The 24,200-nt window shown below is 38.2% G+C and overlaps 1 protein-coding gene across 1 annotated transcript; it reads left to right on the top strand.

Annotated features, from left to right (window-relative positions):
* The first annotated feature begins 14,126 nt into the window (after positions 1–14,126).
* Positions 14,127–22,985, top strand: LOC112526509 (serine/threonine-protein kinase BSK2-like). The gene is made up of 10 exons (XM_025136813.1): positions 14,127–14,404; positions 14,695–14,930; positions 15,995–16,130; positions 17,004–17,137; positions 18,140–18,245; positions 19,833–19,918; positions 21,027–21,215; positions 21,574–21,732; positions 22,370–22,483; positions 22,570–22,985. The coding sequence occupies exons 1-10, from the start codon at positions 14,332–14,334 to the stop codon at positions 22,819–22,821; spliced, it is 1,485 nt and encodes a 494-aa protein (XP_024992581.1). The 5' UTR covers positions 14,127–14,331; the 3' UTR covers positions 22,822–22,985.
* Positions 22,986–24,200: the final 1,215 nt, after the last annotated feature.

Genomic DNA, 24,200 nt, shown 5'->3' with positions numbered 1-24,200 from the left:
ATTATGTTTGCTACATGTCTTTGTGCAAGGTATCAATCCAATCCTAAAGAATCTCATCTCTCTACAGTCAAGAGGATCTTTAGATACCTTAAGGGAACCCCTTCATTGGGTCTCTGGTATCCTAAGAACTCTGGCTTTGATCTAATAGCCTATACAGATGCAGATCATGCAGGTTGCAAACTTGATAGAAAGAGTACGCTGGAAGCTGTCAACTCTTGGGAGACAAGCTGGTAAGTTGGACATCCATAAAACAAAATTGTGTTTCAACTTCTACAGCAGAAGCAGAATATGTTGTTGCTGCTAGTTGTTGTTCACAAGTTCTCTGGATGAAGACTCAGCTTAAGGACTATGGCTTTCAATATGAAAAAATACCAATCCTTTGTGACTCCAAGAGTACAATAGCCATCTCTGCAAAGCCTATGCAACATTCCAAGACCAAGCACATCGATGTAAGGCACCACTTTCTGAAAGACAATGTTCAAAAAGGTAATATAGAGATGTACTTTGTTCCCACGGAGATTCAACTTGCTAACATTTTCACAAAAGCTCTTGATGAGAAAAGATTTTTATTCCTAGTCAGCAAGATGGATATGCTGAATCTCACCACTTAGAAGCAATCATTAGTTCGAAACCAGATATCCTCAATATCTCATGGTTATGCCTATAAGTGATAAATATTATAATGGCCATAAACACCAAGTACTCTAAACCAGAGCCTGTGGTTGTAAAGACCAAAGCCTCTGGCCATTTAGAAACACTTGATTAATTTTTGGCAAAATTTTTCATCGTCTTCGGAACCAGAGACCTCTGGTCCAAAGCAAATAATTGGTATTTTTCACCAAGTATTCCCCTCAAAACCAGAGCCTCTGGTTGTATAGACCAGAGCCTCTGGATTCCAATTCTTTAAGACCAGAGCTTCTTTGGTCTCAAACTTGGACTTCATTGGTCATTCATGCATGTAACCATGTCATTTTCCATCACCCTTTGGAACCAGAGACCTCTGGTCCAAAGCCAATACTTTGTGAACTTTTTCACTAAGTACTTTTTTCTCAACCAGAGCCTCTGGTTCTAAAGACCAGAGCTTCTGGATTCAACCTTTGGAACCAGAGCCCTCTGGTCTCAAAGGCACTTCCATTCTACACCCACATACATGCACTTAACCAATTTTTCATATTTGTTTGCATCGCCTTTGCAACCAGAACCCTCTGGTCTCAAAGGCTCCATCTTCTCATACCCTTTTGCATATACTTAACCATAACTTCATATCTATTTTCATCGCCTTTGCAACCAGAGCCTCTGGTTCTAAAGACTATCGCCTCTGGATTTGTTATCTTTGGAACCAGAGCCCTCTAGTCTGAAAGACCCACTCATTTTCATGTCCATGCTCATACTTAGCCACATTTCATATCATTTTTCATCATCTTTCACAACCAGAGCCTCTGGTCATAAAAATCAACCTCCCTATTGGTTCTAGGGGGAGTTTTAAACTCAAATCTCATCCCCATTCATCATTTGAGGGGGAGTTTTTCATTCATCATAAATGTTCATTGCATAATTATACATTTTCCGTCCCAGAGCCTCTGGTTCTACTATCCAGAACCTCTGGACCTCAAATCTCATCCCCATTACATAATGGGTTGTCCATGTTTAACCAGAGCCTCTGGTTTATTTAACCAAGGCTCATTATTCATACAACCCAACATTCCATCGATGAACTTATTCATCATGCTCAACCAGAGACCTCTGGTTCCTCATCCAAAAAGGTTATATTTAACTAGAGACCTCTGGTTCCCCATCCAATGAGTCATGACCAACCAGAGCTCCTCTGGTTCCATGACAAAATAATTTTCATCCAAAAACCCATCTTAATTGAAAACTTTTTAAAGATTATACAAAATTGCAGCTTTTGTGACTAAAAACTATACAACATGGGTTTTTAGATGACCAAAACTTCATAATTAGTATTTATCTTACAATTAGATGGAATTTTTAAACACATTTTTTTTATTGATATTTCAAGAGATATTATTTGGAATAATTATTTAATTATTCCAAATAATCCAAACGTCATCTTACACAAAAGCCTGCCATATTTACAGCATGTTCCCCACAAAACCTCTTCAAATTACCCATCCACTATCCCTAGATTAACACGTCTCCTCCAACATTAATGGCATGACACTGTCAAGACGGCACACGATCTCCCACCATATCACCTTTTTGCCAAACGTCTCCCACCATCATCATTATTCTTTTAATATTATTTATCTCAAACGCCCTTCCCCATTCTCCACATATATATACTCATCTTCCCCACTCATTTCTTCTTTACGCTTAAAAAACTTGCAACTTACTTAAGACGAACAGCAATTAGCAAAAACTTGCAACTTCAAACAGCAATGGCTTCCTCCGCCTCCCATGAATCGAACAACAACGATAGCCACGTGCAATCAACCGGCGCAGACAGCCGTGCACTGGTTTTCCTCCCTGTCAAGCCAAACAATCACGCGATTGACTTACGCATCAACTTGTTTGAAGACAGGTTTGCCATCATGATTGAGTTTTTCCAAAATTGCATCCTCCAACCCGCGTTGACATTAACAGACAATGGCGTACCTCTCAAGTACGTCCAAGAGTATTGGCAAACCTGTGAGTTTATCCCCGAAAGCCCGTGGAATCATGGGGGATATAGACTCCCCAAATGATATGGTTTGCTCCGTCAAGATCTCACGAACAAAGGTCTCAAAAGTCCTTTGCATTCCTACTCGCCAAGAACTCGGCATTGACCACTACACCGAGCCACCCACAAGCTCCGACATTTTCTGCTTCATCCGAATGCTAGGTTACAACCGTGACCTACGCAATACCTCAGATTTCAAGAGGCAATTCTTGCCCCCAATATGGAACATGTTCTTTTCCATATTGAACAAAGCTCTGACTTGCAAACTAGGGTCGATGGATCAGGGCAACATGAACATAATGACGATTATGTACGGCCTCTTCTTCAACTTATCGCTGGATTATGCCTTCCTAATCTACAACAAGATACATGTTGCGGTGATCAAAAAATGCAAACTCAAAGCCGCAGGAAAACCGCTGACCCCTATTCTCTTCCCACGATTCCTCACTCTCTTCATAAGGGACGCGATGAGGAGACATGAACTACCGGCCGATGAATCGTACACTCAGCAGTTTTTAATGAACGGCCATCGACCGATAATCTCTAAGGAAGGCTACACAACGGAGAGGACAGTTTCAAGAGCCATGCTCAGCATCATACCAGAGACGTCTGAGATAAGGCAGAAGTATGAACGCACTCTGCTGTCCCGTGAACCAAGGGCAGCTACCCCAGTGCACCTAGAGTCGTCCCCAGACAACAACGAGGGAGCACATGAGTCGTCTTCATCAGATGATGAAGATAATGATGATGACACTCCTTGTGCATCCCTCGGCCCTTCATATACAATTCCCATCCCCACTACCCAAAGGGAAACCACCACCACTACCCCTGACGATCAAGGCCAAAGGAGTATTGAACATGGACGACCCAGTCCAATCCCTCACCTAGCTAGCCATCCATCCATAGGCCATTCTTCGGGCCTCTAGAAATGATGAAGCCAAGGAACCTCACCATCATTCGCCCCTCTCCCAACAGAGAGGCGATGAAGAAATAAGAGCCACTTCGCCTCATGGCTCGCCACCACCCTTCACACACCCCAGAAGCATGTGTTGCTTCTAGCATTGCTGATCCTCAAGATCGTTCAAAGCGATCTCCTATTTGTGCACAACCCACCCCTTCGATACTTGATCTAGCGAAGGGGAAACACACTTACTTCTCTTACCCGGCCTCTAAAGCCGAGGAAGAAGAAGAAGATGTCGCAACTTCAAGAGATAGCTCCTCATTAGAGGGCTATCGAGGACTTGGTGGAAGTCCTTCAAGGCCTACATTTTCACAAGGCATTGAAGGCACCTCTAGAGCTGAGGCTCAACCTACAGCAGCTGTTGCCGCAAGGGTTACCCATTTGGCTGATCTGGTCACAAAGGCTGAGTTCCAAGCCTTTATAGACTAGATTCAGCGTTCCTTGGAAGACCTAAAACTTATCATACAAGGGATTGTCGACAACCCCCCATCCATCGATCTTACCCCCATTCGACAGTCCCTTGCAACCCTCTAAACCCAAACCCGAGACAACACAACCCGCCTCCAAATGTTACAACAGACCATCACCCAACACCATAACACCTCATCCACCTTTGCCACCCAAAGAAACCAACTTATGATGAACTCCATCGCCACCCTCACGGCTCAGGAAACTGCGACTGATAAGACCCTAGCTTCCATAATTATCCATATACACATCATCTCCCAAACCCTTAACACCCTCCCCGCCACCATAATCTCCCAAATCTCTCAACCTAACCCACCCCCAACCTCTTCAATCGATGAAACCTTAGCCTCCCTCTCATCCTAAATGGCCACCATCCAAAACACCCTAACCTCCCTCCCAGCCACCATCATAGCCCACATACCCCAACCACCTCCACCTCCACCCCCCTCTGCAAGCCCATCTTTTGATGAAGCCTTTTCTTCCTTCACTGTAGAGATGAGGAACATCATCGCCAACATTCCCATTCCTCCATCCACATCCACCTCCACCTCCGTGCCCCCACCTGCCTCCACATCCACCATGGAGTTCGCCATTAGGGCCGATCTACAGGCCTTGTCGAAGGCACTTGTCTCATCCTTCAATGAGATAAGTGCAAAATTCATTCATCGTGCTGCACAACCAACCAAGGCTCTCTCCCAGAGCCTTGACGATCAACAGGCACGCACCAACTCTCTCCTTCACTCGATGGAGGAGAGTCGAAGACAACAAATCCTGAAGGCATATCTTGCGTCCTTCAGGAAGGAGAAAAAGAAGAAGAGGAGCAGAGCATCATGATACAGCAGCCGTGCTTACAAAAGGCCACGACATGAGGATCCAGACCCCGATGATCAAGGTCTTGGACCTCATGAGGGGGAGAACCAGGCCGCGACTGCTCAACATATGGAATCCGCTACACCACCACCCTCACCTCAAACACAAAACCAACCATCTCCCTCAAACAAAGGAACCCAAGCGAAGGAACCAGAGGCTCAGCCCTCTGAAGATGTACATAATGTACATGTTCCTTCGCCACCACCCAAGAACCCATCGAGCTGAGTTCATCAACCGATAAAGAACCATCCACACCTCAAACAGAAACAAGCCTACCCTTCACCCCATCACCAACTCCCAACCTTCCCTTAACCCCTTCACCAACACCTCGCACCACAAAACCCTTCACCACCCTACCCATACAACCACAACCCACAATCATCCAACCTTCATCACCATAACAACCTCCAATCCAAACACAACCCGATGAACCATAAACCACCCAAACACAACCCCTTGAACCAGAAAGCACCCGAACTGAAACCCATGAACCAGAAACCACCCCACATGAGCCCAATGAACTAGAGCCAACCCAAACCATTCCATCACCAACCCACTCTCAACCTTTAGCCCAAACACAAACCATATCCCAACCAACCCAGGTGCAAGCGGATGTTCCCTCTTCATCGAGGCACCCTCCTCAAGGGGTCGTCGATGAAATCATCGTAAACATGGAGTCGCTCAGGAGACGTCCAGAGGTGCCGCTGAGGGAGCCAATCATGATGGAAAACATCCATCAATATCTATATCATGATCGTGATGAAGGCTTGACTCTCAATCCTCCAATTCTTTCACTAGAATCCATGAACCTCCTACACCATAGGTTTGTTAGACAGACTACCTAACCACCACGGGTTGTCTTTTCAAACGATGGAATAAGGTTGGTCATGGACATCAAGATGAGGACCTTCGCCAATAGAGCCATCAAGTATATCGAGTACACAGTGGAGCGAGCCCACGGTCAGGTCAGCGTCTTCAGTGACAATGACTTGATCAATCTCACTCCCTATGACTTGATCGAGCTTTACGCGTACACGACTCAGTGACAGGATCAGGGTATACGATTTGGGATGGTGAACAGAGCGATCGTGCAAACAATGGAGATCTTGGTGAAGCATCGAGCCAAGAGTGACTTTGAAATTGCTCTTTGGCTTGGCATCGACAGACTTTCCTGCACTCCACCCGATGAAGACTTCCCTGGCCTGCAGGAGAAGAGGTCTGTCTCTGTACTTACTCAACCAGAACTGGGTCAGGTATATAAAAATGAGTTTGGCACAAAGAAATTCTTTAGGTTGACTGAGGCCTTCAAGTACTCAAATGAAACACTTGAATGGTTTCAGAAAGCCATCAAAGACAGATTAAGCAGACCTCATGTGCCGATAGAAGATGGACAGAGACTGATTCATGAGATATCTACAGTCGTCCAATACAGAGGACTACTAATGCGGTTTTGGGATATATCGCAAGGGAGACCTTGAATGTAGTCTTACTTATGTTTTGTCTTGTAATTTCTTTCACTTCATCGTTGTAAGAATTCTTCATTTTGTTCCAATGAAAATTTGGTAAAAGATGTTTTTCTTTAGAATAGCCTTTGTTCTTCACTCATACTTTGAATGTTTCTAGAATAGTTAATGTTTGTTCTTTCATTACTTAGGGGGAGATTGTTAGACCCCATAAGTATTATGCATGGAAGTAATAAAGACAAACAAGTGATGAATAACCAGAAGGCCGATGGAAGACTTCAAGGAAAAATGACTAAGTCTAAAGAACAACCAGAAGGTCGATGAACTGACTAAAGATGCGATGGAAAGTGCATCTTCATAACCCCTCTGGGTACTAACACTTGAAGTTTCCCTCACCAGTTCAACCAAAGAAAATCAATGAAGATATGAAGATAAGATTGAACTCATACCCCATAGAAGACAGCTGGAGATGACCAATCAACAGCTGGATTCTACAAAGTTTATCTTGCTTTAATGTTTATCCATGTTTAGATAAGCTTTATCTGTTAATAGAAGATTAGCTAAATAGTCTCACTAGATAGTTATCTTCTTATTTAGATTACTAGTATAAATAGGTGGTTAGCCCTATTGTAATCTTTGACACTTTACATTTTTCACATAATTGGAATAAAGTGAAATCTTTGGCACTCAAGCATATTCTTAGAACGTTTATTAATTGTTCTTGAGTGTTCATCATTTTATTCATCCAAACACTATAATTTGGTTATTTTTAACTTAATTATTAGTGTTATTGAGAGATCTGGGATCAACATCTTGGTTCTCCTCAAAGAGCCAAGAAGTCCAAAAAGGGGACAACCACGTCTCTGGCTGAAGCCTCTCAAAAGGTTTCAGCTATTGAAACTAGCTTTACTCCCGAGGCGTCTTCAGCTAACCCTCCTAGCTCTTCAATGATTTCTTCCATCACTGTCGTATCAGTGGTACCTACCCCAACCGTCTCAGTGACCCAAATCACTAAAGGTGTGAATATCAGCGCCGCCACCGTTGAACTCCCACGTCTTTCTCGACCATTTTTTCTTCTCCTACTTCTTTGGTCTTTACACATGTCGATGATGCATCAGCGACCATCCTTCCTGATACTGAGACGCGAACCACTAAACCTGAGGTTGCTCCACTCGATGCTCTTCAGCATACAGATGTCCATCCTCTCGATGACATTTTTGCTCATGCCAGTGACAATCCTTTTGATGTCATTGATGTCCCCTCAGGTATTCCATCTTTCTACCCGTTCTTTTCTACTAACCTTGAGCCTTTAGCTCACACTTCCTCTCTTGTAGGTCCTTCTTCTATGCATCAGCCTGATGCTCAGGGAGAGGAAGAGGACGGGGGCGAGAAAGAAAATGGAGGGGATGAAGAAATTGATGATGACTATGATATGTCATCTGATATTAAACTTCTTCTTCCTGCTGTTGATATCGTCCTCTGTTGGATCACTAAAGTCCACCAGAAGATGCCCCGCCAGGCTGATCTTGATACGAGCTTCCTTGCCATCCAGGCGGACATTCAAGAAGTTTAGAGTCATCTCCAGACTCTCCAAGAAGTTGTTCAAGCGAACACCGACGCCATTGCTGTTCTTTACAACAGGGCTGACAATGCTCAGGTTGTCGCCGATCAGCAGACTGCTCTTCTTCAACAAATCCTGGATGCTGTCCGTCAACCAGCTCCAGTGATTTCTCCTTCTTTCACTGCTGATGATCGCGCCCAGCTCCATGAGATGCGTGAGGCAATGACAACTCTAGTCGGTGCTCTGTCAAGGCTAGAGGAGGTAATGGTTCTTCAGCGTCAATGCTTGGACGAACTCTTTGGCCAATTCTCTCAAGTCTTAGCCAGAGAGGGGGAGATGAGGTCCAACGCTGGTGAATCATCCGATGCTCCTCCTGTTTCTTCTCAGGTTGTTGGTCTAGTATCAGCTACAGTTGAAGCTGAAGCTGAGGCTCCTAGAGCTGAAGCGGTTGCTGCTCCTGTAATCACGACCACCAAAGCTGCTCCAGCTGAGGTTATTGATGCCATCCCTAGGGATGATGCCCCTTCCATCACTGCTGCTAGTGATGATGATGATGACGAAGATGATGACGAGGATGATGAACCTACCATTCCAGACCCCGAAAGTGACCTAGATGGCGACGACGACGATAATAAAGAAGATGACTTTACCATCAAGTACCAAAAGCCATCAACCGCCACCAAGGGAGTTGCTCTCAGGGATTCTGCATCTCAGGGGGAGCAAAGGCAAGGTGAATCTACTCCATCAGGGAACCAAGACCCCAAGTCGAAAGGCAAGACGGTCGCTGAAGAAGGTAACTTGAAGGTATTGTTCAAAAACCCTCAACAACTTGTTTTTGAATACTCTACCTCTGAGGTAGTAGTCACTTCCCTGTATCAACTTCAAATTCCATCAACAACCTATGGTCGACTGGAGTGGGTACCTGATCACCCTGTCTCCTGTGCTCCTACCGACCAGCAGATGTCTTAGCTAAAGGAGTCACTCGACCAGACTAGAGTAAAAATTCCTCTTCGTACCTCTAGTGGTGGTGAGTTCGACTTCCTTTCTGAAGCTGAAAGACTCGAGGCATTGAGGGCTGAAGAAGAGCTAGAGCTTCAGAAGAAGCAGACTGGAGACAGCTTGAAGCTGGCTAAGTCACTAGCTGCGAAGGTCCTCCCTAAGAGAAAGTCCAAGAAAACGGTGAACGCTGTCCAAGCCTAGGCTAAACTTCTTTCTATTGCAGAAGCTGAGCATGAGAAGAACCTGAAGCTGGTGGAAAAGGACAAGCGGTGGAGCGAAGCAAAGCTGAAGAAGAGAATCAGTCCCCGCTCGATTATCAGCATCAGCATCAGTGAACATTCAAAAGACGGTGGAACACTGGTCTCAATGCTCATCACCAGAGACATCTTGATGCCATCACCGAGTACCCTTCTTATCTAGGCCGTTATGGATACAACAAATGGATGGAGATCAGACAAGCCACTCAGGGATCCAAGTCGAGACACAAGACAATTATCGAGGACACCATCAGTGAGCTCATCAAAATGATGTCCAGATATGTCAAGGTCCCTGACAGGCTATCTCTGAAGAAAGGTGGGAAGAAGAAACTCAAGCTCTCTGATCCTAATGATGGACCATTCCTAAGGAACGAACATGAAACAAGGTTCTCCTTAGATGAAGTCCTGAAGGGTCACCAGAGTACATACATTTCTATGTTGAATCTTGACTTGCCAGATAAGGGTCCCTTTACACCAAACTCTGTGCATTTTAAAGCTGAGTTAGGAGTTATATTCCTTGAATATGAAGGTGAAGTCAAATTTCAGAGAATGTTAGAGCTACATCTAAGTCCAATAAGCCATTTGGTTTACCTTTTGCTCTGGATAGATGATAGCATGCCTGGAAAAGTAATCGATCTGAAGATACGAAGGGAATGCCTACGTCGAAGAAACCTTGGTGAAGATGTACCTAGCTACATAGATTTAAGTGTTCTAGATTAGTTTTCTCTTTGTAACAACAATCTACTTTTCCTTGTAACTTCTTGTACTATGTCTACTTTCAGTGATTATAGTTATAGTCTGTAAGTACTAGACATGTACTGTAATACTTGTAATATTACCAATGATAATAAAATGAGTATTCCATGTACTTCACTGAAAAAGATCCCTGAAAAAAGTAATAGGGACACAAGTCTATGAGTTCCAGTGTTACTTTTCACATTCACTGACAATCTATACGTCAGTGAATAAACTTTCAGTTTCAGTTTTCATACTTGTAATTTTCTTAGATATAACTTAAGGAAAATTCTCAAGCTGAGACTGACTCACTGAAAAAGATCCCAAAATAGTAAAAATGGGACATGAATTTTTTTGTAACTTTTCCTTACTATTATTTGATAAGACAACCTTCTTTATGTTGTCTTGTTATCATCAAATAGGGGGAGATTGTTGATCCTCTCTCTCAGTGATTTGATGATAATCCATTTTCACTTAATCGTAGTATTTGTGTTTCTGTTTCTTTAGTTCCAGCGATCATCACTGAGCCTGTTCAGTGATCGCTGAAAAACTTGTATTGTAATTTAATCAAAGACAACAAATACTTCAAGAATACAACACTCACACCAAAGAACCTTCAGCCAAAGTCGAAGACTAAAACTGAAGATTAGAGACTGGCGAGTATGTGATCTGAAGCAGTACTCAGTGATTACAAGCTCGTCTACATATGTGTGAAGACTGCTCAAGCCTCAGCGAATGCTGAAGAGACCTTCAGGTCATTCCAGCATTCAGTGATCAAAGGAAGCTTGTTTAGCACGACTGTTGTTGTCTTGTCCTTCTACACACAAAGGACAAACTCATACCCTAATAAATGTTGGTACGGTATAGAGCCGACTAGTCGACTCTATTGTCCACCAACTTTAGGTAAGGATGTCTGCTCATGAATAGTGTTTTTTGTACTATTCACTGTAGCAAAGGACAAGCCTTCCTCTTAAGGCTTGACACGCACTCTAACCCTATCATATTGCATTAAAGATTCATTTAATGCACTGGGTATAAATAGAAGTGTTTCTTCTCCATGCAGAGTGCACGCAACTCACTCTCATAACCTAATTCTTACTTTGAGCATTTTCTAGCTTAAGTAACTCTTTACAGCATTTCTTTTCTTATTTGCTAAGAACTCGTGTTTAATCAAAGATTGTTTAGATAGGTTTTCATTACCTTATCTTTCCGCAAACAACCTTGTAAAATCTGTATTGATCTTCTTTATCAATATATAATTTAAATTGGAAAATATTGTGTTTGTATTCATGTGATTTAATACTAAAATCATATGTGATGTGTTACAAAGCATGTAAATCCAACAAACCATATAAACCAATCCTAACCACTCATTTGTTTCATTGGCGTTTGAGATTAAAACGTCTACATCATTATTATAATAATGTGTAACTATAACCATGTAACCATTTTAGTCTCAACCGTTGATGAAACAAATGAGTGATCATGATTAGTTTGCATGGTTTGTAAAATAAACCACCCATTCATATATATATATATATATATATATAACACAATTATATGACTTATTATGTATGCATACAACTTCATAAAAACCTACATTTGAACTTCATAAAATCAACCGATAAAATCGTTTAAATACATTAGAATGGTACTCGCATAATGCAGCGAGATACATATCAATTTAATTGTTTCGTTTTATTTTGTTCCCATCAATGTTATAATACAATTTTATGTGGTACTGAAAAAACGATGTTTTTTTTATTTTTTTGAATAAAATATAAATTTGAAGGTATAATAAATTTTTGGAAAAAAAAAATATCGATATTAGTATCAAATTAAATATTTAAAAGTTTTTGCTCTTTTTGTGTAATTTCTTTAATTCAAATTTTTATTATAATTTAATTTAGATTTAATAACAAAATCACTTATTTTTGGTTTAATAATATACTTTTTTTATAAAGATAATAATTATTCTAAGTATATTTTAGATTTTTTATGTTCAAAATGAGATACTTATCCAGTATTTGATTATGTTTATCTGCAGTTAGTTACACTAATTCAAACATGGAGCTTTACAATTTACTTGTAATCTTGAATTTTAAGTAATATGCATCAATAAACAATATTTAATGCATCAAAAATAATTTTTAAAAGTTTTTATTATACATAATAGGTCATGGCCATACTCGAAACAAACATCCACTAAAATTTACCACTATACGAAACTTTAACCTTTCTATACTATAGCATGAAAATACATATTCACCAAAATTTACCACTATACGAAACTATAACCTTTCTATATACTATAGCATGAAAATACATATAATCCAATAAGTCACCATATTTAACTTATGGATCTGCCAACAAAAAGATCAAAATCAAAATTATATCGGTACAAGTATCACTACTTTTTTCAAGTTTATATATTACCTTTGATGAGACTTGAACTCTTGAGTTGTAAAAATGTTACCAATCCATTTGCCAACAAAAGATCAATATCAAAATTAGTTCAAAAATAGATATGGGAAAATACGGTTCAAAGATCTAGGGTTTTGGAGAATTAAGCATAGATGAAGAAGTCAAAGTCATCTAATTTTATAGAGATATAAATAAGCAAATACTAACAAAGAAATAAAGAATTTGAGATAAACATTGATTAGGATTGATCCTTATCGATATTAGTTAGTTAGACCTATATTTAAAGGAAATGGATATAGATGAACATTGAGAGTAGATTTGGGGGTGATAACAAAAAGTTAGAAGCTTTAGTAACTTGTACTATTGCATCATTAGTTTGCACTCTTAAATTTTAAGTAAGCTGCATTAAAAATTAGTACGTTATGTATTATAATTTGTATGTAAGAGTTCTGCATAAATGCTTTATAATATAGTACAGATAATAAGCATAAAAATTTCTAATAACACAACCTGAAGCATCTCCTATAATTATGTTGTACTTTTTTCTTCTAAAATAGAGTATCAAAAATCAAAATCTTTAAAAAAAAATTACATTCAACTCCAACAACTGTTCTATTTTAGAGATTCTAATATTAATTAAAATATCCAATATATTTAATGATGTATTAGTTCTCTCTTAAACTGCTTTTTATTGGTGAGAAATATTAAATAATTATTTTTCTCTCTTAAATATCTGGTTTTAAAGACCGATTCAAATTTGTAGATTTTCATCTTCTCTTTTATATTTCAGAATAACTATTGGAGATGCTCTAACACTCTATAAATTTAACTTTTACATAAACAATTATTTTATTCTTTATTTTTTAGTTTACATTAAAATTTGACATTCCACTCCATGGCCCCAAATCACATTTTAAATTTCCATAATTATCTTATAAATTGTTTCATAAAAAAATACTCACTTTTTATTTTGCTTTTGAAACATCAGCAGTTTTGTTTTATTAACGAAACAACATATGGGTTGATGTATGTTGATATGTTTTAATAATACATTGTTTCACCAATGAAACACCAAAATAGGTTGATTTGTTTTAATAATACAATGTCATTTTCATCAATGAAACAATATCTTGTGTAGATCTGTTTTGACAATACAATGTTGTTTAATCATCGGATTGATCTCTTTTGAGTATAACGTCATTTTACCGATGAAACATTACGTTGTGTAGATTTTTTTTGATAATACAATGTTGTTTGACCAACCAAACATCACACCAATCGAGTAATATAAAATGAAAAAAATAATATTTTTAAGAAACGATTGATAAGATAATTTATATAATAAATTACCAAAGTTTAAAATATATAATTTATTCAATTTGCCCGTTTGCTGCATTACATAGATATGGTTGGGTTCTGATGAAAATAAGAGTTAAAGTGAGAAGCATAAGAAGGGATATCCACCATTCGATGTATCAAATCAATCTCCGTATCAAACGTGATTTATGAATAGATTTAAGATTAAAAATAATTAAAGGTACAAATCTCTTTTTATGTTTCGCACTTTAACTCTTGTTTTCGTACCATAATAGATAAAATAAGACTAATTTTCTATGGCTTATGTTTTTTGTTTTTGTGTAAAATATCTTTTTAGAAAGATTATTTAGGATGGAATTTAGCATAACCTGCCTTCCATGTCACGTGCCCATCATCGACTTATCATGTGACTTCTTCTCTCTCCTCCACCCCACCCCCAATCACCACCTCTCTACTTTCTCTCTCTTCTTCCCCTGTATTTCCTCCACCATCAAGCTTCACAACAACCCCACAAATCTCTAGGGTTTTCATTTCATGCAACCAAACTTCATCGCAACAGCTACGACCAAGTTTTATGTGAAAAGATTTGATCAATAATGGGCTGTTTTCAGTCCAAAACTGCCAATGTTCAATCTCCTGATCAAGTCCCTGAATCCAAACCAGATCTAGGTACCTATTTAACCATCATTTTCATAAAATTAAGATCCCTTATATTTCGTTTCGATGTCGAATCTAGTGCTTTTCGAAATGCTTAATCATATTTTGTTCCATTTTCTTCCAAATTTCTAACACTCCCAGCATTGTTCTGTTTGCTTAATGTGGGTACTCTAACATCTAACTGTCAGTTTGGAGTTCATAAGTAAGTTTAGCTTGTTATTATGGGGTAATGTTTTGGGTTTTTGATCTCATGGAATATTGATTGATTGTTTTGATATTTATGAATTGTTGAAAAAACTAAGCCAATGGAGATGAAGGATCAGATCAACAAGCTGAAGATCGGGGAGTCCCTGCATTCAAAGAGTTCGAGCTGACGGAGCTTCGAGCTGCTACCAATGGGTTCAGTAGCGAGCTTATAGTTTCGGAGAGTGGAGAGAGAGCTCCCAATGTGGTTTATAGAGGGAAGCTTCGTAGCAATAAAGTGGTTGCAATTAAACGTTTCTCCAAGCTCTCTTGGCCCGACCCACAACAATTCGTGGTATGTATCTACGATTTTGGGGCTCTTTTTTTCAACATTTCATATTCAGTTTTTAGGTTTTCTTTTCTTTGAACAATTCTAAGGAGCTTGAATCGTGTTTCATGTGTATCAAGAACTTGTACAGTACAAGTAAGAGGGGCTCTAAAGATGTTTTTCTGTTTGTTCTTGGAAAGTGAGATGATGGTTTCTTTTCTTTTTGAAAGAAAAGGTGAAACAGTTGAAGATTACCAAAAATGTTGCTACTTTAAGAAATTTGGTGGTTTTCTTGACACAAATGCACATAACTAAATCACTCCATTTCTATGTTAATTTCAGCTGTAACTTTTTTCAATTTGCGTGTAACAGTTTGATATTGAAATAGACGAAAATACCCTTGACTATATTTAGATTATTGTTTTATATAGGCAATGCAATTGACAATTTGACATACATGTGAAAAACAACCTGCCGCCCTCAACCTCCACCACTTGCCATTATATAAAGGTGGTGATACCGGTAGTGGTAGTTGAAGGTGCTATGATATTATATCTTCTTTTACTTGTAATTGAATTATGCATCTCAAATGAAAGTAGTAATTTTTATGGTCAAGGGTACTTTTGTCAATTTATTCGTTTGACTTAAAAATTGCCTTTTGGCTACAATTGTGGTAGTTGTCATCCATAAGTGAATTCAATGGCCTGCTGTAGTCATTTTTTGAACATTTCATGGCTTAAAGTGGTATAATCTCTTTAAAAAAGTGTTATTATTAAGGCTTGAGTGCTTGTGATGTACAACTGGTTTTAAGATTGGGAGTTTCTAGATTTTGACCATTTGGTTAATCTCTTATAGCTAAAAGGAGATATCACCTTCAATTTTTTAAAATATTTGGGTCGTCTATGGTATAAAATGTTATTTTCGGCCTCTTGCGGTAGTGGAAAGCTTTGCTCACATCTTACCCCTTAGACCCTGCCACCGGGTGGGATATATTGGGTTTGTTGGTTTGGTTTAGATTCTCTCTTTTTACTGTTTGCTTAGTTGTGTATTTGTGGCTATTTTTGGTTATTCTTGATGGGCATTGTTTATAGGCAGAAGCTGCTGGGGTTGGCAAGGTTAGACACAAGAGATTGGTAAACCTAATTGGGTGTTGTGCTGAGGGAGAAGAACGTCTTTTAGTGGCCGAATACATGCCCAACGATACGCTCTCAAAACATCTATTTCACTGTATGCCTTTCATATATGCCTTCTTTTTATCTCCTCATTTTTCATAATTGGACTTTTTTTTTTATTTACAAAACTGCAGGGTCATAGTTCATTTCACATGGTTAAAAGTATGAACTAGCGTCGTAACACAATGATGTCCATTATGCTGATTACTCGAAAGTGCAGTAGCTAATTGTTTTGCGCCTTTTGCTTTGTACCATGATAAATGCTTTTGTCATATCTTATGATTGCCTCATGTTTATGATGATGGATTTTAGCTGGATGCAACAAAATGAGAAAAACTCTTCCTCCATGAACTCACAAAAAAGATTGAAGCTAATGGGTCCTAAATTTGACCACAAAAGTTGGAAAGTGTTCTCTAGTTTGGAACAGAGAGGCAATCAAATGACACTTGGAGCTAAAAATGCTACTGTTTTGTGTTTTAATGAACTCTGCTCCATATGTTTCTTCGATCAATGGCTTTATATTGATCTAATCTTATGCCTACAGTCTTTTTCTTCAAATCTTAAAACTTTCTTGTCTCGAGAAACACATTTGAAAGTGGCAGGACACTTGTAAGTTATAATAGAAAACTATATGTAGATTAGAGTGCTTTAAGAATGTTGGACTCCCACATTGGCTAGATACGGACCATCAAACCTGTATGTATGTAGTTTAAAAGGGTTTTTTATAGATTGATTCAAAGGGGTTCCACATATCCTAACAAAGAAATTTGAGTTGCTTTTGGTTGTTTCATTCATAGAACTCAATTTTTTGTTGTCTTTCTTCTTATCGATGGTTTTATTTTTCATTAATCTCTTTTACTATTTGAATGATTTCAGTTATTATGTTGGCATATTTCTATCACCTGATAAATTTCAATTGTTGCTGCAGGGGATAAACAGCCTTTGCCATGGGAAATGCGTGTGAGAGTTGCATACCATATTGCACAAGCTCTTGAGCATTGCAATGCTGAAAATCGGAAAATCTATCATGATCTCAATGCATATAGAGTTCTCTTTGATGAGGTACATGTTCCATCATAACTCTTGCAAGTTTTCTTTATGTTATATAGTTTGATAACAAAGTTCTAAATGACATGAAGCGTTGTGTAAAGATAAGGTCATGCCACAAGCCTTGGGAGCCATCACGAAGCCACAACGTTTTGTAAGGGTTGTCTTAAGGCGACAAGTGTGTAATATAATTATATTTATATATAGAGAGAGGGGGTGGGGAATCAGAGGGGAACCTAAAAGAATGGAGAATGGGATAAATAATCTGAACCATTAGATTGAGATGATCCAAATGATGGATTAAAAGGTGGTTATAACCACCTTATTATCAAACAAAACTACCCCCATCCCTACTTTTTAGTCGACAATCAACTAAATATAACCAAAAATGGGAGGGAAACAAATTACACCCAAAAATGATCATTTTATTCTCTTTAATTAGATATCCATATTGATATGTTTTTTTTCATTGGTTTTCATGGTTTTTCGGTTCCTCTTTTTGAGGTTCCCCCATTTTCTCTCTCTCTATACACACACACACACACACACATATGTCTTTTACTATTACCCAATTAGATTGAACAATTTAAATTCATATAAAAAGAAAAAAATAATATATTGATAAATAGATCTTACAAAAGGTAAAAATAGCATAAATTTAATAAAATTTTAAAAACAAAAGGTCAAAAAGGTAAAATAAAAAAACATGCCATGGTGCGCCATACTTCTCCATGGCGGTGCCATGCCTTAAATAGACGCCATGAGGGTTAATGCTACATAGGAGATGCACCTTGCCACCACGGCATTGCCATGTTGCCATCACGTCGCGCCATCTAGAACACTGTTTTTCAACAGATACGTAGTGAAATTTTCTTAAAGAGGGCAATAGAATTGTGTCACAAGCCCTGCTCCATGATTTCTCATACTTGTCTTGCCATATCATCCTTGCATTCTAATGTTAATTAAAACTTTGACCTTTTTGATGTCAAATAAAGTATTGTTACATTTGTATGTCAGGATGGTGACCCTTGCTTATCTAGTTTTGGTTTGATGAAAAATAGCCGAGATGGGAAGAGTTACAGTACCAATCTTGCTTATACTCCTCCTGAGTTTTTGCGTACAGGTACACCTTTATCAATCTTGCCACCTTTTTATAGATACCCTTGCTTAGCTTTTTATTTGCATACTCGATTAATTATGAAACTCTGGACGGGTCTTTAGTTTATGAACTATCACCAATATCATTAACTGAATTCCTTATTGGGCAATCAAAGATCTTGACAACCTTAGTAAGTATGCAATATACAATGCGTAAAATGCATCAAAATGCAACAAAGTTTGGTTTTGACCAGTAACATGCTGGTCTTGTAACGTATGATGATGTCATTACCTTTTATGAAAGGGTTAAGGCGAAGTGGAGATACGCTTGACATCCATGTCATCATCATGTTACAAGATCAGTAAATTACCGGTCAAAATGGATAAAAAGATAGAAATTTTGAAACTTCATTACGAGGGAAAAAATTATTACGCAAAAAAAATTATTTGTTATACTATGATCTAATACCTATTGGCACTCACCCTATCTATGCTTGAACACCACCAAATAATGAGATTTTAGAACCATATGCTTATGAGCAAACAAATACTATTTGTGTCTATGATCTTTTTATAGGTTGGTTATGGGTTTAGGGTTTAGTAATCATATCTCATTTCCATGGTTGCAATTCTTCCTGTGTTTTAATTTGTTCCGGAGCACTCTTGACACTTGATCTAAATAAATCAACTGCGGAATTATTTTTCTCTATGCGTAATAAACAAATTGTAATAGCCATAAAAAGGTCGATTTTATTTTTTAAAATCATTCAACTTTCTAAAAGGTATCAAACTTTCTAGTGATTTTGTATTTTGGGATCTGTGAATTGGAACTGGGAGCATCCTCTGGTAAAAGTGCTTGGAGACACAGGACTAGGGTAGCAGACTTATGTGTAGGGACCCGTATAAATAGGAGGAAGGAATTAGAGAGGTTGAGAGTGGGAGTGGGGGAGGGAGTGGGGGAGGGTTAGGGAGCTGATAGATCGGGTAACAGAGTCCTAGGGGCCCTCACTTACCTTATCTGATAACATTCTTGGCCGTCAAATTGGATTGTTGTTATGCGTCTCTTTCCCAGTAGGCACTAACTGGGTAAGAGTCTTTTCCTTCACCCACCGGATAAGATTCTCCGTCCTTGCTATGCCTCTTACCTGGTAAGATTCTTGGTCCTTGTTATGCCTCTTACCAGGTAAGATTCTCCATCCTTGCCATGCTCACCGGTAAGGTAAGTGACATGTAAGCGCTTGGTAAATGGCCCCCCTTAATGTAGGAGGATGCGTGTTCCCTTAGTTTTTGTACGTTTCATTGTGCCTATTTCTTTTGTTTTTCTTTCTGCCGACTATTCACTAGCCTTGTTTCTTCTTTCCTTTTTGCTCACATTTTTGCATAAGTTGGGGGTCTTCATGGAAATAGCCGCTCTATCCTTTGGGGGTAGAGGCCAGGTCTTCATACATCCCGCAAGTTGGATATACTCTGTTTGTTTGGTTTGGATGTTATTATTATTTGCTTCCTGTTCTAATTTGCAGTTCGAAAGTGACACTTATTGTCATCCATTTCATTGTTTTGAATTAGAATGATATATGCTGAAGCATATGAACATTTTTTCTTGTCATTGCAGGCAGGGTAATTCCAGAGAGTGTGATTTACAGTTATGGAACTGTGTTGCTGGACCTTTTGAGTGGAAAGCATATCCCTCCAAGTCATGTAACTACTTTCTTTTACATATAGACCATCTTCAGCAGATTCTCCAAAATGTAGAATCAAAATTCAAAATCTCCAAAAAAAGTTATTGCATTCAACTCCAACTTCTTCTCCATTTTTGGAGATTACAGCATTTCATAAAATGTAATTAATTAATTTATTAAAATATTTCATACATTTGATAAAATAATACTTCTCGCCTAAACTTTGTAATTTCAAGGTTTTTTATTGGTGGGAATATAATAAAAAGTTATTTCTGCCTCATGGTAATCATTTTTGGGGAGTTCTCCAAAATTGAAGAATTTCACTCCCTCCTAATCTTTCTATTTTGGAGAATCTGTTGGAGATTTTCAAGTTTATAGCAGCTAACATGTCTGCCTAGTGCTATCATTTTCTTCGCTTTTGCCAACTGCTGAAAGATTTAAAATGTCATATATTTGTGATCAGATCATGCCTTTGTGCATCTTTTAGTATCAAACTGAGATTCAGTAAATTTTCCCTTTTGAATCCACCGCCTACCAGTGCCAATCTGAACCATTGTCTACCTGAACCACCGCCGACCACTAAAGATCTGAACCACAATAGTTGGATTTCGGTTTCAAAATTTTCAAAAAGGGGTATTTTGGTCATTTACCAATATTTATTCCAATTCCAAAGATACATTATATGAGCCAAACAGACAGATTCCAATTACTTTAATAGATTCCATTCCAATATTTGTCAACCAAACAAGTGGTCAAACCTGATAACGTTCCATTCCAATTCATTCAAAGTCAAATTCCATTCCATCCAAAAACATTCTGTGAACCAAACGCCTCCTAAGAAATGTCATTTTACTTTTGAGAAAAAAGAAAAGAAAAGTTGAGTTTGGAAACACAAGGAAACAGGTTAAACAAACAAGGAAACTCAAAGGTTTTGGGTCACACATGGATGGATCATATACAAGATGTTGATATCCAATTATATATACAAGTATAACGGGTTGAAAAACTTAATTTAAAAGAACAAAAGAACTACAATTTATCTTGTTTATCCTGATCTGAATAGTGGAATGGTAATTCCAGTACTAACAAACATCAAAACAAAAATTCTTGTCTTGATCTTTCTCCAGGCGTTAGATTTAATTCGTGGGAAAAATGTTTTGTTGCTGATGGATTCATCCTTGGAAGGACAATATACGGATGAAGATGCAACTGCAATGGTGGAACTTGCTTCAAAGTGTCTTCAATACGAGGGTAGAGATCGTCCTGATATCAACTTTCTTCTTACATCAGTAGCTCCCCTTCAAAAACAGACAGATGTGAGATTATCTTCCTTTTCTCTTAATGGAAGCACTACAACTATATCAGGTTATAGGATGCCAAAAATATCTCAGTTCCCTGTTAGACTGCTTCATAAGACTTGAGTTTATAATACCAAACAATTGTGCGCTCTATGTAAAAGTGCTACAATAAGTTTATAGAACCCTTTTGAGCGTCTTAACAAGTTTCTTAGGACACTTCTGAAATAAAGCGTTCTATTTGAGAAAGTGTACTATAAAAACAATTGACTATAAAAGACTTTGTTGTAGTGAAGTTTTCTTGAGTAGTTTGTGTGTGTGTGTGTGATGTTTACGCCCATCTGAGCTAAATTGTTCATTTTTGGCTTCTCATTTGCAGGTTGCATCACATGTGTTGATGGGTCTGACCAAAACTCCAGTGGTGGTTCCAACCTTGCTTTCTCCTCTTGGGAAGGCGTGTGCGAGAATGGATCTTACTGCAGTTCATGAAATCTTGCTGAAAACAGGATATAGAGATGAAGAGGGGGCCGAAAATGAGGTGACCATCACTTCTTTCATTTTCTTGAACTATTTGCATCACCATGCTAAAAAGAACCTCCACTTATGACCATAATTGAAACATTTTTTTATCTCATATATTTTGTACCCTTGAGGTGCGATCATACCAGCAGTAATGCATCAGATCCCATAACCACTCCATACTCGAGCGTGTTTGGGTCAATATAGTATTAGGTTGGGTGACCCTTTTAAAGTCATATGGTGCACCCCTTTCGACACCCCTTCCGAAAGGGGCTAGCCATGGAGTAACCAAGAATAAAATTCTTCTTTCCTTTTCGCTCACACTTCTGCACAAGCCAGGGTCTTTATGGAATCAGATGCTCTACCCTTTGGGGTTGAGGACATGTCTGAATACATCCTACCCTATTAGACCCTATCTTTGAGTGGAATATATTGGATTCTTTTGGTTTGGTTTTCTTTGCCACCGCAAGTTCAAAGGCTCTATACGAAGACTTCCCAACTTGGGTGCACCAGGGACACCTTATTTTGTGTATTTCTTACCCTTGACCACATCAAGTGCAATTATTCGTTAGAACGACCCATATGCTTCAAACTTTGATCTTACTCTTGATTTGTTTGTTTGTTTGTTTGTTATTGGTACCATTATCTTCTTGAAGCTATCATTTCAAGAATGGACCCAACAAGTGCAAGACATGCTAAACACAAAAAAGTTTGGGGACATTGCATTTAGGGATAAGGATTTCAAAGGCGCGATTGAATATTATTCGAAGGTAATTTAGTTATTCACTAATGAATATACTCAAAAAATCATTCTTGATTGTTTGTTTCAAATATTGATGCATTTTGGAAAATGCAGCTAGTTTCAATGATGTCGGTCCCTTCGGGTACAATATTCGTGAGACGGGCCCTATCTTACATGATGATTGGGCAACCCGAGCTAGCTTTAAGAGACGCGATGCAAGCTCAGGTGTGTTTGCCCGAGTGGCCAACCGCCTTTTACATGCAAGCACTCGCTCTATCTAAGCTCGGCATGGAAACCGATGCTCAAGATATGCTCAATGATGGCTCCTCCTTCGAAGCCAAGAGGCAAAATAGCTGGCGCAACTAGACCCTGACCACGGAGAACAGCCTCTCTGTCTCTTGAGAACAGACAAACTTGTTTGCTTCACAATTTGTGTTTTAGACTAGAGTTTCATAGATAGCATTGTATAAAGCAACCTAAATATCAAAAAGAGAGTATTCGAGTTTAAGTTATTTATGTATCGTTTGTTTTACCCTTTTGTTGAAAGTTGCAACTAGAGATGTTGAAAAAGCCTCGATTTGTCCTGAAAAAAGATCAAACCGCTCTTTGGTCTTGGTCTTGGTCTATCCCAATAGGTCGCGATGGTCTCCATTTTCTAATAGTGAGGCCATTGAACTTCAAATGTTATGCTAAAGCTAAAGTGAGTGCGGGTTAGAATTGGCATATGACTGAATGGTCTTTGTGTGATGGGTTAGTATTTGATTTATGGTTGAAAGCACAACTTGTGTTGTTACCAACATATCAAATGTATGGACAAAGTCAATGAGATCTAAATAGGATAGGAAATATTTGTATAAAGTTTGTTTCTTTAGACGGTGTGATTTTGTAGATATTGGGGTTAAATTTATGGATTCAATTCCTTCAAAAAAAAATTCAAAACTTTTTGGCAAGCTTCTCGAAGCTCTTAGATCAGGTGTTGCAGAACAACTGCTCTATTCTTTGCGATATGTGCCAAGTTTGTGCATGTCCTATATGTTTTAGACCCTAATTCTGAGTGAGATGTATTTGGATTGGTTTGGTTGAAGTCAGATTTATCCGTGTTTTCATAACAATTATAGCATAGCAATCTTTATCTTATACAAATATGTAATATTTAAACTAGATAGGAATTTATATAGATTTTTAGAGAATTGTTTACAATCCTACACAATAACTTTAAGGGACGTTCGGTTCACGGATTGAACCTGATGGTAGTTGTGAATCTTGTGATGACGACGTTAGTGGCATGGTGGTCAATGGGGTGGGGGTGAGGTTGGGTGTATGGCAGTTGTGACAACGACATATATATAGGGCAAAATGCACAAAATAGCAATCTACTTTCATAAATTTCTTTATTATAGCATTGTACTTCCAGTTTTTCTTATTACAGCAATGTACTTTCAGACTATTTTTTAATTAGGACATTGTACTTTGAAAATTTTACCTATTATAGCATTGGATAACTTTTTGATTTAAATTTACTCATTATACCCAGGTTTCTATGTCACCTCATTGTCCATGCAGGCTGTCCACATATACTATAATGATGTCACTTTCTTACTACATCATTGTACTTTCAAAATTATTTTATTATAGCATCTACTAGTTCTTATTAAATATTGTATTTTTAATTTTAATATTTAGATATTTTACATGTTATTTAATAAATATATTAAATGAATTAAAAAAGTTATTCATTAATATAT

The sequence above is a fragment of the Cynara cardunculus genome (assembly GCF_001531365.2).
Source record: "Cynara cardunculus var. scolymus isolate 2C chromosome LG 14, CcrdV1, whole genome shotgun sequence".
NCBI classification, from domain to species: Eukaryota; Viridiplantae; Streptophyta; class Magnoliopsida; order Asterales; family Asteraceae; genus Cynara; species Cynara cardunculus.
Note: the sequence above shows the minus strand (reverse complement) of the source record. Positions and strands in the feature narration are given on the sequence as shown.

What these genes read in the sequence shown, in the direction of transcription:
- LOC112526509 (XM_025136813.1), top strand. Translation starts at nt 14,332, where the DNA reads ATGGGCTGTTTTCAGTCCAAAACTGCCAATGTTCAATCTCCTGATCAA. An exon ending in TGAATCCAAACCAGATCTAG is followed by an intron (nt 14,405 to 14,694) that starts GTACCTATTTAA and finishes GAAAAAACTAAG; the next exon opens with CCAATGGAGATGAAGGATCA. An exon ending in CTCAAAACATCTATTTCACT is followed by an intron (nt 16,131 to 17,003) that starts GTATGCCTTTCA and finishes TTGTTGCTGCAG; the next exon opens with GGGATAAACAGCCTTTGCCA.